We start from the raw sequence: 15,000 nt of genomic DNA on the forward strand, positions 1-15,000 counted from the left end.
TGCTTTCCCTTCGTTACTCCTCCTCCTCCTCCTCCTCCTCCTCTCTTTTCCTTTATTTGTTATTTTTTTCTGCTTCTTTTCTACATGTATTCTTCTTTCCTCTCTTGTACACGTATTATTTTCTTCCTTCGCTCAGTCACTCACCGCCTCTCTCTGTCCCTACAGCCGGCGTGTCTCCCGATCACCCCCTGCTGAGGAACAAGCGCGCCCTTCGCCTCAACGTGGCGTGCTTGGCTAACGGAGAGTTTTACCGCAACCCGAACGCTAATCCAGAGAAAGTGTGGAGTCTGGGGGAGTGTTCCAAGTACTACCTGTGTCTTGGTGAGTGCTGGGGAATTGTGGGTAACGTTGAGGAAGAAGGTAGGTAGGTAGGTAGATAGACAGATAGATAGATAGATAGATAGATAGATAGATAGATAAAAGATAGATAGTTAGATAGATAAGCAGATTGATTGATTGATAGATAGCTAGATAGATAGATAGATAGATAGATAGATAGATAGATAGATAGATAGATAGATAGGTTGATTGATAGGTTTGAAATAAAAGCTTACGAGGATAATGAAAGCGAACTACTACTATTGCTGCTACTACTACTATTACTACTACCTACTACTACTACTACTACTACTACTACTACTACTACTACTACTACTACTACTACTACTACTACTACTACTACTACTACTACTATAGTCTCCCTCCTACAGACGACGAGGTGTACGAGTTCAAGTGTTCTGTGGGTCTTCTGTTTGACATCAACAGGCAGATTTGTGACTTCAAATCTAAAGTGTTCAACTGCGACACTCATATGCGTAAGTGTGTGTGTGTGTGTGTGTGTGTGTGTGTGTGTGTGTGTGTGTGTGTGTGTTGATTTTGAAATTGTATAATGATAGAGAAAAAAGTATGCAAAAAATGTGTATAGGATTCTTTTTTTTTTAGTTTCTGTATTAATTTTTCTCTTCCCTCTTTTCCTCCCAATCTCCCACGCAACTTCTCTCTTCTTCTCTCTTCTTGCCACCCGCCCCCGCAGAGACCACCACCCCGAAGCCCCTGTTGTCCACGGAGGAGCCCATGTGTAACTTCGGGGAGTACGCATGCGCTGACAGGACCTGCCTTCCCTCGGAGCTGTTTTGCGACGGGGAGGTGGACTGCGATGACCAGTCTGACGAAGGCTGGTGCGGTGAGTTACTGTCTGTTGAGTTGTCTGCGTGTTTGTGTGTATGTGTGTAGCCTTACCTTATTTCCTGAAGGTCACCACAACAGATCAACCTTTTTATCTCTGTCTTATGCATCTTTCTCAGTCACACACCCATTACAGGTATATTCTCTCTCTCTCTCTCTCTCTCTCTCTCTCTCTCTCTCTCTCTCTCTTCGCAGAAAAGTCATCTCCAGCATTTTCCTCTCCACATTTACCTTGCCTCTCCTAATACCTCCAAACCGCAGCAGTCTCGCCTCTCCAGCTCTGTCCTCAACAAGCAACCTTCCTGCCTATATTTCAACCCAAAGTGACATGTGAACTCCTGGTTTTTAGGTAACATGTGTAATTAAGTGTTGTGCTTTTAATTCAGTCGTTCCTGCTTTTGTCCTGTCCTGTCAGTCTTAATGTACTTCTTACGTGCATGCTGTCATTATTGTCCTTGTCTTGGGGCTGCAGATGCTGACCACGACCCAAACGCGGCGACTCGATGTGACTACTCCAACTGCACCCTGCCGGACTGCTTCTGCTCCAGGGACGGCACGCTCATACCCGGCAACATGGAGCCCTCGCAGGTACTGTGCAAAGACAACAAAAACGCTCATAAGAAGCCAACAGGTCATATTTGTGCCTTTTGAAAACAATCCCAATGAGAGAACCCTGTATACAGGTTAATGATACGTTTTCATCCCTTACAATCCCCTGTAGTCTCAAATAAGAGTGTGCAATCCTATATGATCCATTCCAACCCTCCTGCAGGTGCCTCAAATGATCACTCTCACCTTCGACGACGCTGTGAACTTCGAGAACTGGAACCTTTACAAACAGATCTTCACCGAGACACGCACGAACCCCAACGGCTGCCCTATCCACGGCACCTTCTACATCTCCCACGAGTACAACAACTACCAGTACGTGCAGCAGCTGTGGAACGAGGGACACGAGATCGCCGTGCACTCCATCACGTGAGTTGACTGAAAGGTGTTGTGGTCATGCTTTCTCCTATACTATCACTGCTACTATAACTACTACTGATACACTACTACTATACTACTACTCTTAATTCTCCGCTACAGACACAAAGGTCCTGAAAACTTCTGGACGCACAACGCCACCATCGAGGACTGGTTTGATGAGTTCGTGGGGCAGGCGAACATCATCAACAGGTTCGGCGGTGTGAGGATGGAGGATCTGTGGGGTGAGTCACGATTCCCTGATGTGAGGGTTATTGATGCTGGTATTACTTCAGTGTTACTGTTATTGCCATTGTTGTTGTCACTGTTGGTCTTAATTTATTCACGATTAGAGGTTGTCACTGTTGGATTTTGTATTAGGCGCCGCAACATAGAGGGTGTTAGGCCTACTGTTATGTTTTTTTCACTACATATTTAGTGTTTGTATTATTGTTGTTAGTTAAGGGTAAGACAGCAGGTATGTACAATTAGATGGGTTTAGGTGTGAAATCTTAGGTAATAAGAAGGAAATAGTGACGCTTACCTTAGACATCTCAAAATCAATGGAACTATTATTAATTCACTCGTTTATTCATTTATTTAATCAGACAGTCAGTCATTCAGTCAATCAGCCAATCAGAGTCAATCAGTCAGCCACTCTGTCATTCAATTACTTGTTAATTCTTCCAGTCATTCAGTCATTCAATTACTCATTTAGTCAGTCACTTAATCAATCAGTCTGTTAAAAACTTATTCAATAAATCAATCAATCAGTCAATCAGTCAATCAAACAATTTCTCACTCAATCAACCATTCAGTCATTCATTTAGTCAGTCACTTAATCAGTCAGTTAGTCAATCACTCAAGTCATCATTCAGTCAGCGAGTCAATCATTCATCCAATCAATCAGTCACTCAGTCACACACACACACACACACACACACACACACACACACACACACACACACACACACACACACACACACACACACACACACTCACTCATATGCGCCACCTCACAACAGGAGTGCGCGTGCCTTATCTGCGCGTGGGATGGAACAGACAGTTTATCATGATGCGGGAGTTCGGCTTCGTGTACGACTCTTCCATGGCGGCGCCCTTCTCCAACCCGCCGCTGTGGCCCTACACGATGGACTACAAGATGCCCCACAAGTGTATGGGCACGGGCCAGAGGTGTCCCTCCCGCTCCTTCCCCGGTATCTGGGAGCTGGTCCTCAATCAAATGCAAGCAGGAGTGAGTATACAGTAGATGGGAGTGTTTGGACTGTGTAGATTGTGGCTGTAGGAAAGCATATACATATATATATACACACACACACACACACACACACACACACACACACCAAAAAAATAATAAAATAAATAGATAAATAAATAAATAAATAAAATAACTGACTACAATACTGAAAAAACAAGAAAAAGTCACTACCATCACTACCACACTCTCCACCACCACCACCACCGCCTTCCCCAGGAGTACTACTGCGCCATGATGGACCAGTGCCCGCCCACCATTGACGAGGACGACGTGTACGACATGCTGATGCACAACTTCAAGCGCCATTACGACACCAACAGGGCGCCGCTCGGCCTTTACTTCCACACCATTTGGTACAAGGTCAAACACAACGTGCGGGGCATCAAGGTGAGAGAGAGAGAGAGAGAGAGAGAGAGAGAGAGAGAGAGAGAGAGAGAGAGAGAGAGAGAGAGAAAGGAAATGGCGTATATTGAGGAAGAATCAGCACATACTTGAGATGTTTTAAGGTTAGTCAGACATTCAATCAGACACTCACTCGCAAACTCATTCATTCATTCATTCATTCATTTAGTTAGTCAGGGTAAGTGGGTGAGGGCATTGAAGGGAGGCAAGAGTAAAAAAGAAAGTATTTAGGAGGAATAAAGGAGAAAAGAGTGATGTGGAAACAAAAAGAGAAAGGATGGAATGATGGATGAAAGGAAGGAAGGAAGAAGGAAGGAAGGAAGGAAGGAATGATGGCTGGGTAGAAGGTAGAAAGGAAGTTTATAGGGAGAGAAAGAAAATGAAGGAAAGAGAGAGAGAGAGAGAGAGAGAGAGAGAGAGAGAGAGAGAGAGAGAGAGAGAGAGAGAGAGAGAGAGAGAGAGAGAGAGAGAGAGTTAACGGAGAAAAAATTGAGAAAAGGAAGAATGAGACAAAAAGAACAATAACTACTGCTACTACTACTACTACTACTACTACTACCATCACATACCTACCTACATACCAATCTAACTCGCTACCTACACAACACCACCGCCACCGCCGTCACCACCACCACCACCACTACTACTTCCCCTCTCTTGGCAGCGTTTCCTGGACGACGTGAGGAAGCTGCCTGACGTGTGGATCGTGAACAACCAGGAGGTGATCAAGTGGATGAGGGAACCCACACCAAACTCTCAACTGGCGAGCTTCGAACCATGGAAGTGTCAGCAGCAGGTGAGGTTTTTCTCTCTCTCTCTCTTACTTTGTTTTTGTTCTCCATCCCATTTCTCCCGTCTTCTTCTTCTGCTATTACTGTTATTACTACTATTATCCTTTTATTCTATCATTTATTTTATTTTTCTGGTGTTTGTGTTTTATATCTGTGTATTTTACTTTTTCTTTCTTGATTTTTCGTTGTGGTTCATGTTATCTTTTATTTTATTTGTTTTATTATATTTATTGTTTTTTATAATAGTTTTTTTTTTTCTTTTTCATACAATTTTCTACAATAGCAAGAAAATACTAGTTTTCTCCCCGTCTTTTTCCTTTTCTTTCCCTCTTTTCTTCTTTACTCTCCAGTTTTCTTATTATATTCTTTTTTTCTTTCTTTCGGAACATTTCTTTCCTTGCGTTTTGTTTCTCCTTTTCTCTTTTTCTCATAATATATTTTTTTCTCTCCACAAAATGCATCAGTATCACCATTATACCTCACAAAACATCCTCACTTCCTTACTTAAACCACTATACCTATATCAATAAACACCTTTATAATACCACCAGTGCCATCACAGCCTTTAAACTAGACAACAAAAACTTTTTTTCTCCTACAAAATCACCTTCAAATACACTCAGACACTATCCAAGCACTTCCCAGGTCGTGCAAAGCTCGTCTTCCTGGTTCTCACTCTTGCAGTCTGCTTTGTATTTGCCACCCTCGCAAGCGCCTCAGATCTGCCTACCTTGCAAAGCTTCCACATTCGCTGGCCGTAAGTGTACGACAGCGTGGCGCGTCTCACAGCACCTCTCGCAGTAAAAGTCGAAGGAAAGAAGACGTCAGTAAATGAGTGTGTAGCTTAACGTGTGTGTGTTTGAGTTGACTGTGGGAAGGTTTATGTCCGCGAACACTCAACAACTTTATCTCGCACATTTTTGCAGTGCGTGATATTGTCTACTTACTTTGAAGCTTCTTTTGGGAATTTCGTTGATTAGTTTGCCTGTGTATCTGTGTGTGGATATATTTCTCTGTTTCTCTTTTTGTCTGTCTATCGTCTGTTTGTCTGCCTGGCTGTCTGGCTGTCTGGCTAAGTGGCTACTATTTATCAGTTCGTTTTTGTCTGTCTTTCTCATCTACTTAGTTATCTGTCTTTGTATCTGCCTGTCTGTCTACCTGCCTGCGTCTCTCTGTGTCTGCCTGTCTGTCCGTCTGTCTATCTCTAATGAGTCTCTCGCACTGCCACCTCGCTCGCTCTTACTGTTTCTATACTGCCTTGTCTCACTGTGAGCCACGCCCTCAGTGCCTCGACGCGCCGTGTTTTGAACTCTCTACTGCTGACTGGCCCAGGGTGAGTGACCTCCTTAGACGAGGGCAACGACTCGGCGCCTGATGTTTTACCTTAGTAGCCACGTCAGGCCTTCCCCTTGCTTCCATCCGTAATTAGAAACACCTGGTTGTTGATTGTTGTTGTTGTTGTTGTTGTTGTTGTTGTTGTTGTGCAGTGAAATCAAGTATCGTGTCAAGGATCTAAACATTTGCTGTTGCTTGAAACTCTTCCTAACCTTTCGTCTCTAACTCTTAAACTGACGTATATTTTAATGACTTACGAGGTTAATCTTTTGTCAATTACATCACCTCACTCCTGCGTTCTCCCTCCTTTTCCTCCCCGCTAACTGATGTCTGTAGGAATCATGACAAACATATGCTTGCATCAGAAGCATTTACTTATTTACTTATTTGTTTATTTATTTTTTATTTCTCTATTACTTATCTATCAACTTCTTTTTATTTGTTAATGTATTTACTTGTGTATTTATTAATTTATTTGTCTATTTAGTTAGTATATTATTTAATTAGTTAGTTATTTTAGTTAATTAGTCGGTTAGTTACAATAGATAATTAGTTAGGTATAGTTAATCAACTTTCACTAACCTTACGTGCTTTCCTTCCTTCCTTCCCTCTCTCTTCTCTCCTCTCCACCCGAAGGTCGCCCCTGAGGACAAGGCGTGCAGCATTCCCAAGGCGTGCAAGCTGAAGAACCGCATGCTGCGAGGGGACCGGTACCTCCACACCTGCTTCGAGTGTCCAGATGTGTACCCGTGGCTCAAGAACGAGTTTGGCCTCAGACTTTAAGCGACCAAGATAGGATGAGGAAGACACGAGGACACAGGATAAGACATAACAGATTTGCCATGAGAATTTAAAGGACCGTATTCTGAAACCCTTTGGTCTCTTACCACCACAATTTTCAAAGGTCACAGAGATGATTAGGTGGATTCTCAAGACTGTTTCTTCTGTCGATTATATAGAGATCTTGTTAATCTGTCACTGCAGTCATGAAACACACTTAAAAAAGGTGTTATTTCAAGTATAGCCCTTTGAAAATTATGAAGCTGCAGCGAAGAAGTGTCTCAGAATACAGTCCTTAGTCGACCAGGCAGGACAAAAACTAGGACACGAGGAAGGACATGACAAAGACATGAAGAGTACTCAAGAACGTGCGACCTATGACGTGATTCCAGGTCAAAACAAGGACATAAAAAAGGACACTGTGAGGACATGAAGACCGAGGCAGATCAGAGACTTGATTGATTGTTTTAATGGCGCCGCACCAAAAAAGTGCTGATAATGATACTTTTCCTGAATGGTTTTCCTCACTGAATTAAGGTTTTTTGTACGTCAGTCTGTCACCATCTCCTTGGCATCAGCAGGTATCTCAAAAACGCTCGCAAAATGAATAAGACATACTGAAGAAGATAGAATAACTGAGTTTCCAGATAATAAAGCAAGATGAGATTAAACTGATGGTGTGCAAGTGTTTCAGGAACATGAAAAAATAATGAATATGGTTATGAAATACAAAAACTTAGTAATGCTGAAAAAAAATCCTTACTAGAAAGAAAAAAAATGTTGAATTAGTTTTTACATTATAGCATCTCGAAGTAAGCTTTAGTCCATAGTTATACACGTAGTGGAAGAAATAGTCAAGCACTTATACGTAAACCATCACTACTTATAGATCATGAGGTTGTCTAGTTCATTACTATTAGAAATTCCGGCACTCCTTCAAGTGTGTGGATGGTGGTGGCGGCAAAAAATGACAGAGAATGAGGCAGTTTTTGTAATTTTATCTCTCTCTCGTTTCAACCAACAGTATTCCCTCTAAAGACTGCTCATTGAAACGTTTACTAGATCAAAACCTGCTGCTTCATCCTGTATTCCCTCGCCACAGCAAGCAGTCCACACCTTGTCTGACCAACGCGACTAGTGCATGTGTCAGTGAACGCTGGTTGTAACACTGACCTCTCAAAATGTTAGTCAGATAATCATAGTGGAAAGTAATGCTATAATCAAAATCTGGTGTCATGATATATAGACTTTGGTTGTTGTTCTGTTATTGTTGTAGTTGCTTTAGAGTTAGCATTGTATGTTGTTGATTTTCTTAGAAGGTGAACAGAAGGGATGTCACGAATAGATGTGAGGGATTGAAATGTCACTGGTCCTGTCATGTTGCTATGGATACTGTCTACAATGCCAGAAGAAATAGAGAAAGAGAAGGAGGGGAGAGAAAAAGTTAAATAACCTTAGAGAAAAGTTTGGCATCTTTGATTTTTTATAAGTTCTTAAGGTGTGTGGTGAAGATTAAAGATTCATGGCAAAGAGAAGTCACCTTTATAAGAAAAAAAATTATAACTATATCAGTAATTTCTAAGCTATCCATTATTTTCCCTTTTTTCTCTTCAATTTTTTTCAGTGCATGGTAAAAATGAAGATTGAATATTATCATAATTTCTATCGGTTGCATGGCTAGATTGAAAGCAAACAGCGAGCTATTTTTTATTTATTTATTTTTTTTTATCTGTAACTCGTCGTCTGTGTCTGCGTGTGCCCACCTGTGTCTCCTGCAGCAATTGTGTTATCATGGATTATTGCCTTGTTACTTCCTTTTCACGTATTGTTGCCTTGTTTTATTTTCTTGTCTTTTTTTCACGTGTTGTTATCTTGTTTCATTTTGTTGTTTCATCGGCCAGTTTGTCGTCTTCCGCTTTCGTTTCTGCGTATCACTTGTTAAGTTTTGAGATATTCTATTTTATTACTATTTCGTTTTATTTTGTAAATAGCTTGTCACTGTTATTGTTTTATGCATTAAACCTCTATGAGCAATATTTTGAGTTACTGTTGTTATTTTTTGTGTATCCAGTGTATCCTCATTTGTTGAACACACTTCATTTATGCAATATCAAAACTATGCACTTGTCTTTACCACACTTTATACGCATATCTTGGGGACCTTAGCACGCTTCCGGTTGTATAGAACAGTTCCCTAAATAATTATCGCTGTCCTTATTGTCTCCATTGATAGAACTTTTGTTTAGATCAAATATAAACATTTATTATTTAGATAATACAGAATGTTGAAAGAGAATTACCATGTAGAAGAGGACTTGAAGCAACTTTTTTATTGCTTATCATAGTTCCTCATTTCATTTGCAACCTTTCTGGTTTCTCTGTGTGTGAAATATGCACAAAGAATCATGCAATACAGTACTCTCAATGTAAAAGAGAACTTGAAGGACAGCTTTGGAATGTTATTATAGTTTCCCACGTTACACTGGACTTTCTCTGTTCCCTGTGTCAGTAGATCACGTTTTCTCTCACCCGCTCAGCTGTTCTTGTCCCGGGAATCATTGCCACTACTCACAGTCAAACACACGCTTCACCACTTAATAAACACCTTATCCAGCCATAAAAACAGACAGAAAAACACATCAACAAGCATAAATACAACTCTAGAGACCCATGATAGACATATGCATAGTTTGAGAACATGAATAACTGGAAGAAAACTATAAAATAATTCGTTAAACCATAGCAAGCAACTCATTCATTCATTGGCGGTGATGCTGGCGGGGAGGCGGCGGGCTATGGACCATCCATCATAATATTGCCTTTTTCTGTGATACCGTGAAGTGTAGCGTGCCTGAAACTGTGTCCCTCTAGTGTGTCGAGTCTTGCGTCGTGGGTGAGCGAGCTGAGTGAAGGAGATCACTGTGGGAGGAGAAAGAAGAGGGAAGAGCTAGCCAGTGGTTGTGGGGTGGGCAGAGGCGGGCTGGTTCGAAGTAAAGCAGAGGACACATCTTCGCTCCTGCCCCCGTGGTCTGTGGGTGACGCCGGGTTACCTCAGCTACCGGGTAAGTACCATGGCTTATTATGCTCCTAACGTGCGTACTATACCTGGCCTGAGAGTGTGTGTACGTGCCAGCCTCTCTGCCCATGTGTGTGTGTGTGTGTGTGTGTGTGTCCCCTGTGGCCATGACCTTCACCCCGGGCTGCGGTGGTGTACTGGGACTGCATTGTGGAGTGGTGTTAGTCTCAAAGGATCTGCCTTGTCGGGGGTTGGAGCAGCTGAGTAGCCTAACCCAAGGGCGGCGGGTATATCTAGCTGGCTACACCCGCCCGCCCACACACAAACACACACACATACAGCAGCGTCTGGTGATGGCGGTGGTTGGCTGGCATAAGGCAGGGCGGTGGTTGGTTGTGATAGAATTAATAAAGCTGAGGATTTGTTTTGCACCATCGCAGCTACGCGTATAATTAGATGACTATAATGTTTTCCCGCATTCCTCTTCTTCCTGCCTTCCTCTCCTCACTTCTGTAGGCGCGAAGTGGTGGTGAGGAAGTCATGTGTGTGAAGGAGAGAGAAGGGGAGAATGAGTGTGTTTATTCATTATATTATATGAACGCCTGATAGGACAGAGGTGGTTTGTCATTATAACTAGGCTGTCATTAGGTTGCGAGGTTTTAAATCATTGTTATTACTTTCACTCCATTTGTCACAGCTTCCCATTATAAACAAGGGATGAAAAAAAAAGTAGCTACACTATTCACCATTACTTTCATTTCACTTGTATTTTTTCCTGTCAAGCTAAATCCCTTCATAACCATTAATAATCCCTCTTCCCAACCCCTCTCACACAGACTATTTATAAACACATAATCATCGCGGTGTTAAATCTAGTAGTGGAATGTTCTTGATCCAACTCTCATCCTCCCTCCATCCCGTCCTGGCCCTCCACTCTGCCAGACACAGTTCTCTGCCTCTCTCGCCTCTCACTCTCCCCCCTCTGCGCTGCCTCTTCCCATGTGCCTCCTTACCCTTCACTCCTCCCCTCTCACCACTCCCTCACCACTACCAGACCTCCCATCTCTCCCTCCGTTCTCTGGTTGCAACTAACGGAGGTGTAGTGGGTCCAGGAGCGCTTTGGCATCCCTCCAGCTATTTTACCCAACGAAGATACTGACGCCCTGTGGCCCTGGATCGACGCCCACGTAGGCTGCAGTCAGGCTTCTCTCCTCCCTTCTCAAACATTCAAACCGGCTGACTGCAGTGTGTTTTTCCCGCCTTTGCTTTAAGTCTGTCGTGAAGTGGATGTCATGTCTTGTAGATATGGTTTCTTTCACCATGTTCGATACTAATGTAAAGTATTGCTTCGAACAAATATATATATATATATATATATATATATATATATATATATATATATATATATATATATATATATATATATATATATATAATTCGGGGTGATGGTGAAGGAAGTTACTCATTTATTTGTCGTGGTTAAGAATAATAATAATGAGAATAAATGATATGTAATCAAACTTAACAACAATGGTGTTTTGTTAGATGCTAAAACGAACAAATGTACGAGTAGTGTATAGTGACAGGCATTAATTAGAGACAGATCTGATAAGGCACGAACGAAACAAAAGCTTTGCCTGCAGTTATTTGAGTTACGGAATAGATTTGCTTCCTTGCTCCTCGCTGTCAACCTCCTCGTCTTCTTCTTCTTCCACCTATAATTGGTCATACCGAGAGGAAATACAACAGGCCAGCACAACTCTGCATATCGCGGCCTTATTACCGAGCCATGCACTGTACTAACACCAGCCACTCGCACGTAGAAGTAAAAGGAAACCTGATCCTGGCCTGCGTGAAGCTTATGTCAAACAAAGACGCAGGAAGGCCGGCTGACGGGAGGCTAGAGAGCACGTATGGTAAGAGAGAGAGAGAGAGAGAGAGAGAGAGAATATGCAGTTACTAGTGTGGTTCTCGTGGTGTTGCTATAGTCCCACACATTCTTACGTAATGCAATGCTGGTCAGCCTGGGAATGGAGAGAACATTGTTTACTTGGTGGCGAGTTCTGTACGTGTGTGTGTGTGTGTGTGTGTGTGTGTTGCCGAGTGAAGAAGTATGCGGAAAAAGACCTTGCTAGTAGGAAAGTGAGAACGAAGTAAGGGGAGTGCGTCTTGAAATGAATTGAGGTCATGACTAGCGAAAAAGAAAAATTCCACAGGCGCGTGGTGGTGGTGCTACTGGCGATGCTACGAGGTGATGGTGATGTGTGTGAAAAGGTGTGGAGTCAGCTACGTAACACCTCTCACGCCATCACTGACTGCCCCTTGAAACGCTGGGCAGGTAAGAAGGGTGGAAGGAGCCCATGAAAACGTCGATAAAGGAGAACAAACCGCCCGGAAAATGAGAAAGAGGACTTAGAAGACTGATGTGAACGAAACGATAGACGAACGACATACCTGGATAATGTTCCCGTTTTATACTTTTTATTGGTTATCTTCTTTCTTCGTTTGCATTTTCTTTATGATGTTTATGGTTTTCGTATTTTATTCTCCTTTTACTTGAGATGTCTAAGTATAGAAATAGATATATTGACACGAGTTGATGTAAAGCTACACCAAATACTCGGAAACCTTTAAAAGCAACTGCAGTGTGAATTATGAAATACACCAAGAAAATAACGTTTCCAGTGTGTCACAAAGAGAGAGAGAGAGAGAGAGAGAGAGAGAGAGAGAGAGAGAGAGAGAGAGAGACAAGGACGAACGTGTGAAATAATAAATGCATCGTTTCCTCAGTGACCAGATAGTGTTCAGAGAAGTCTTAGGTCCGCCCATATTAGAGGAAATAAAATTAAGAAAAAAAAAAACTTGCAGACGAAAATATTAATACCGTGGGTCCCTTTATGGGTTCTCAAGGCGTCTCCATTGCCAGAGAGAGAGAGAGAGAGAGAGAGAGAGCAATGGTATAGTGGGGGGCCGCTTCACAGTGTCCCCAGCGGCGCCCCTCTTTGTTCCGAGCACCACCACCACCACACCACCACACTACTCCTTGTCCTCCTCGTCCTGTCACACTCCCTGCCTTGCCCTGCCACTTCCCATCCCTGCAGTAAAACATTAATAGCATTTTCATGATTTCCACGGACACTACAACACAGATAATGAAGGAAGCTCTATTGAAGTGCAATGTTGTCCCCCCCTCGCTAGGCCCCAAGTCCAGCTCTCCCAGTATCTCCCTCTCCCGGGTCCTCTCCCGCTACCCCGAGTACCAAGCTAGCCAGTCACCCTCTCCCTCTCCCTCCCAGTGTTGCCAAATCGGTATTTATCCCTCTGCTCTCGCTGTGTGTGTGTGTGTGTGTGTGTCGGCGGCGCGGGAAGGAAGTATGGCATTTCCTGTAACTCAACACTATTTTCTTAGTTCTTAGCTAAGCGTTCTTGTCTACGTGTGTGTGTGTGTGTGTGTGTTTTACTATTTTTTTCTTTCTTTTTAGTTATTCTCTTAAGCTTTCGTTATGAGAGAGAGAGAGAGAGAGAGAGAGAGAGAGAGAGAGAGACTAATGAGGCTATGCAATATAGACATGTCATAACACACACACACACACACACGTAGTGGGGGCGGAGGGCGTGTTGTAGTGGCCTACTGGCAGTCTTTTACACACACACACACACACACACGAGGTGACCCGCTATAAGTGCTGTTGCCTTGCTGTATCTCTCTCTCTCTCTCTCTCTCTCTCTCTCTCTCTCTCTCTCTCTCCGATACCTTAACATTTTTTGACTGGTGCTTTCCTACATTTTTCTCTTCTCCTTCTTCTTCTTCTCCTTCTCCTCCTCCTCCTCCTCCTCCTCCTCCTCCTCCTCCTCCTCCTCCTCCTCCTCCTCTTCTTCTTCTTCTTCTTCTTCTTCTTCTTCTTCTTCTTCTTCTTCTTCTTCTTCTTCTTCTTCTTCTTCTTCTTCTTCTTCTTCTTCTTCTTCTTCTTCTTCTTCTTCTTCTTCTTCTTCTTCATCATCATCATCATCATCATCATCATCATCATCATCTTCTTCTTCTTCTTCTTCTTCTTTATCTCCTTTTACATATTTTCTTCATTCCTTCCACAAAACTGAAAGTCACTCCAAGTTAATCTGTTAAATGCACCTCTGGTTTATTTTTTTGTGTATTTTTACTACCCACGTTAACTTTTCTTGGTCTCTCTTTTATGCCTTGTGCTTATTTTTCATACTAAGGTTCATTACGTATGCAGAGACTTGGAGGCATTCGTTAGAAGCGATCCCAAAAGCTGTGTAGGTATGCAGTATACTTTTTTTTTTTTTTTAATTTATCGCGTGATTTTTGTTTTGATTAAACTGTTTACGGGATCAAGATTTCAGTCACCGTTTTATTCAGTGCGTTTGATATTATTATTATTATTATTATTATTATTATTATTATTATTATTTTTGACAGTATAGATATGGCTAGGGAAATAAATAGGCTGCATATCGTGTGTTGTTGTTATTGTTTTGAGTGTTTACATATCACAGTTTTTTTCCTGCTCTTGGCTTGTTTTCCCCTCTTATATATAAAAAGAAAACTTAACGTAAGCAAACTAATAAAACATTTCTGCCTAACCAAGCCTAGCCGAGCAAAGCCAATCCATTTCAAGGTAGCCAACAACCACCCCACACTAACCATAACTTAACCTAACCTAACCTAACCTAACCTAACCTAACCTAACCTAACCTATCCTATCCTATCCTGACCTGACCTGACCTGACCTGACCTGACCTAACCTAACCTATCCTTACCTATCCTAACCTAACCATAACCTAACCTAACCTAACCTAACCTAACCTAACCTAACCTAACCATAACCTAACCATAACCTAACCTAACCTAACCTAACCTAACCTAACCTAACCATAACCTAACCTAACCTAACCCTAACCCTAACCTAACGTAACCTAACCTAACCTAACCTAACCTATCCTAACCTAACCTGACCTGACCTGACCTGACCTAACTTAACCTAACTTAACCTAACCTATCATAAACTGATCTAACCTAACCTAACCTAACCAAACCATAACCTATCCTAACCTGACCTGACCTAACCTAACCTAACTTAGCTTAACCTAACTTAACCTAACGTAACAAACCTAACCACCCCTTACTAACTTAACCTAATCTAACTTAACCTAACCTAAGAGAGGAGTTTTTACAAGATCAAGATTTCTATTCCCGTTTTCTTCAGCGCTTTTAACCCTTTCAATAC

The 15,000-nt window shown here is 42.2% G+C and overlaps 2 protein-coding genes across 2 annotated transcripts in view; both read left to right on the forward strand.

Moving 5' to 3' along the window:
* LOC123520161 (chitin deacetylase 1-like) overlaps positions 1–8,774 on the forward strand; it is a 14,129-nt gene extending 5,355 nt beyond the window's left edge. The window contains exons 2-11 of the mRNA XM_045282155.1: positions 166–321; positions 711–815; positions 1,034–1,183; positions 1,658–1,773; positions 1,958–2,163; positions 2,275–2,396; positions 3,177–3,406; positions 3,647–3,817; positions 4,497–4,628; positions 6,595–8,774. Coding sequence (XP_045138090.1) covers positions 166–321; positions 711–815; positions 1,034–1,183; positions 1,658–1,773; positions 1,958–2,163; positions 2,275–2,396; positions 3,177–3,406; positions 3,647–3,817; positions 4,497–4,628; positions 6,595–6,741 — 1,535 coding nt within the window. The 3' untranslated portion in view covers positions 6,742–8,774. The remainder of the gene's footprint in view (positions 1–165; positions 322–710; positions 816–1,033; positions 1,184–1,657; positions 1,774–1,957; positions 2,164–2,274; positions 2,397–3,176; positions 3,407–3,646; positions 3,818–4,496; positions 4,629–6,594) is intronic.
* A 736-nt stretch (positions 8,775–9,510) lies between these two features.
* The window catches only part of LOC123520162 (cyclin-dependent kinase 4-like), a 201,580-nt gene continuing 196,090 nt past the window's right edge, over positions 9,511–15,000 (forward strand). Inside the window, exon 1 of the mRNA XM_045282156.1 lies at positions 9,511–9,800. The gene's annotated coding sequence lies outside the window, so the exon portion shown is untranslated. The remainder of the gene's footprint in view (positions 9,801–15,000) is intronic.

Source organism: Portunus trituberculatus, chromosome 46 (genome assembly GCF_017591435.1).
Source record: "Portunus trituberculatus isolate SZX2019 chromosome 46, ASM1759143v1, whole genome shotgun sequence".
NCBI lineage: Eukaryota > Metazoa > Arthropoda > Malacostraca > Decapoda > Portunidae > Portunus > Portunus trituberculatus.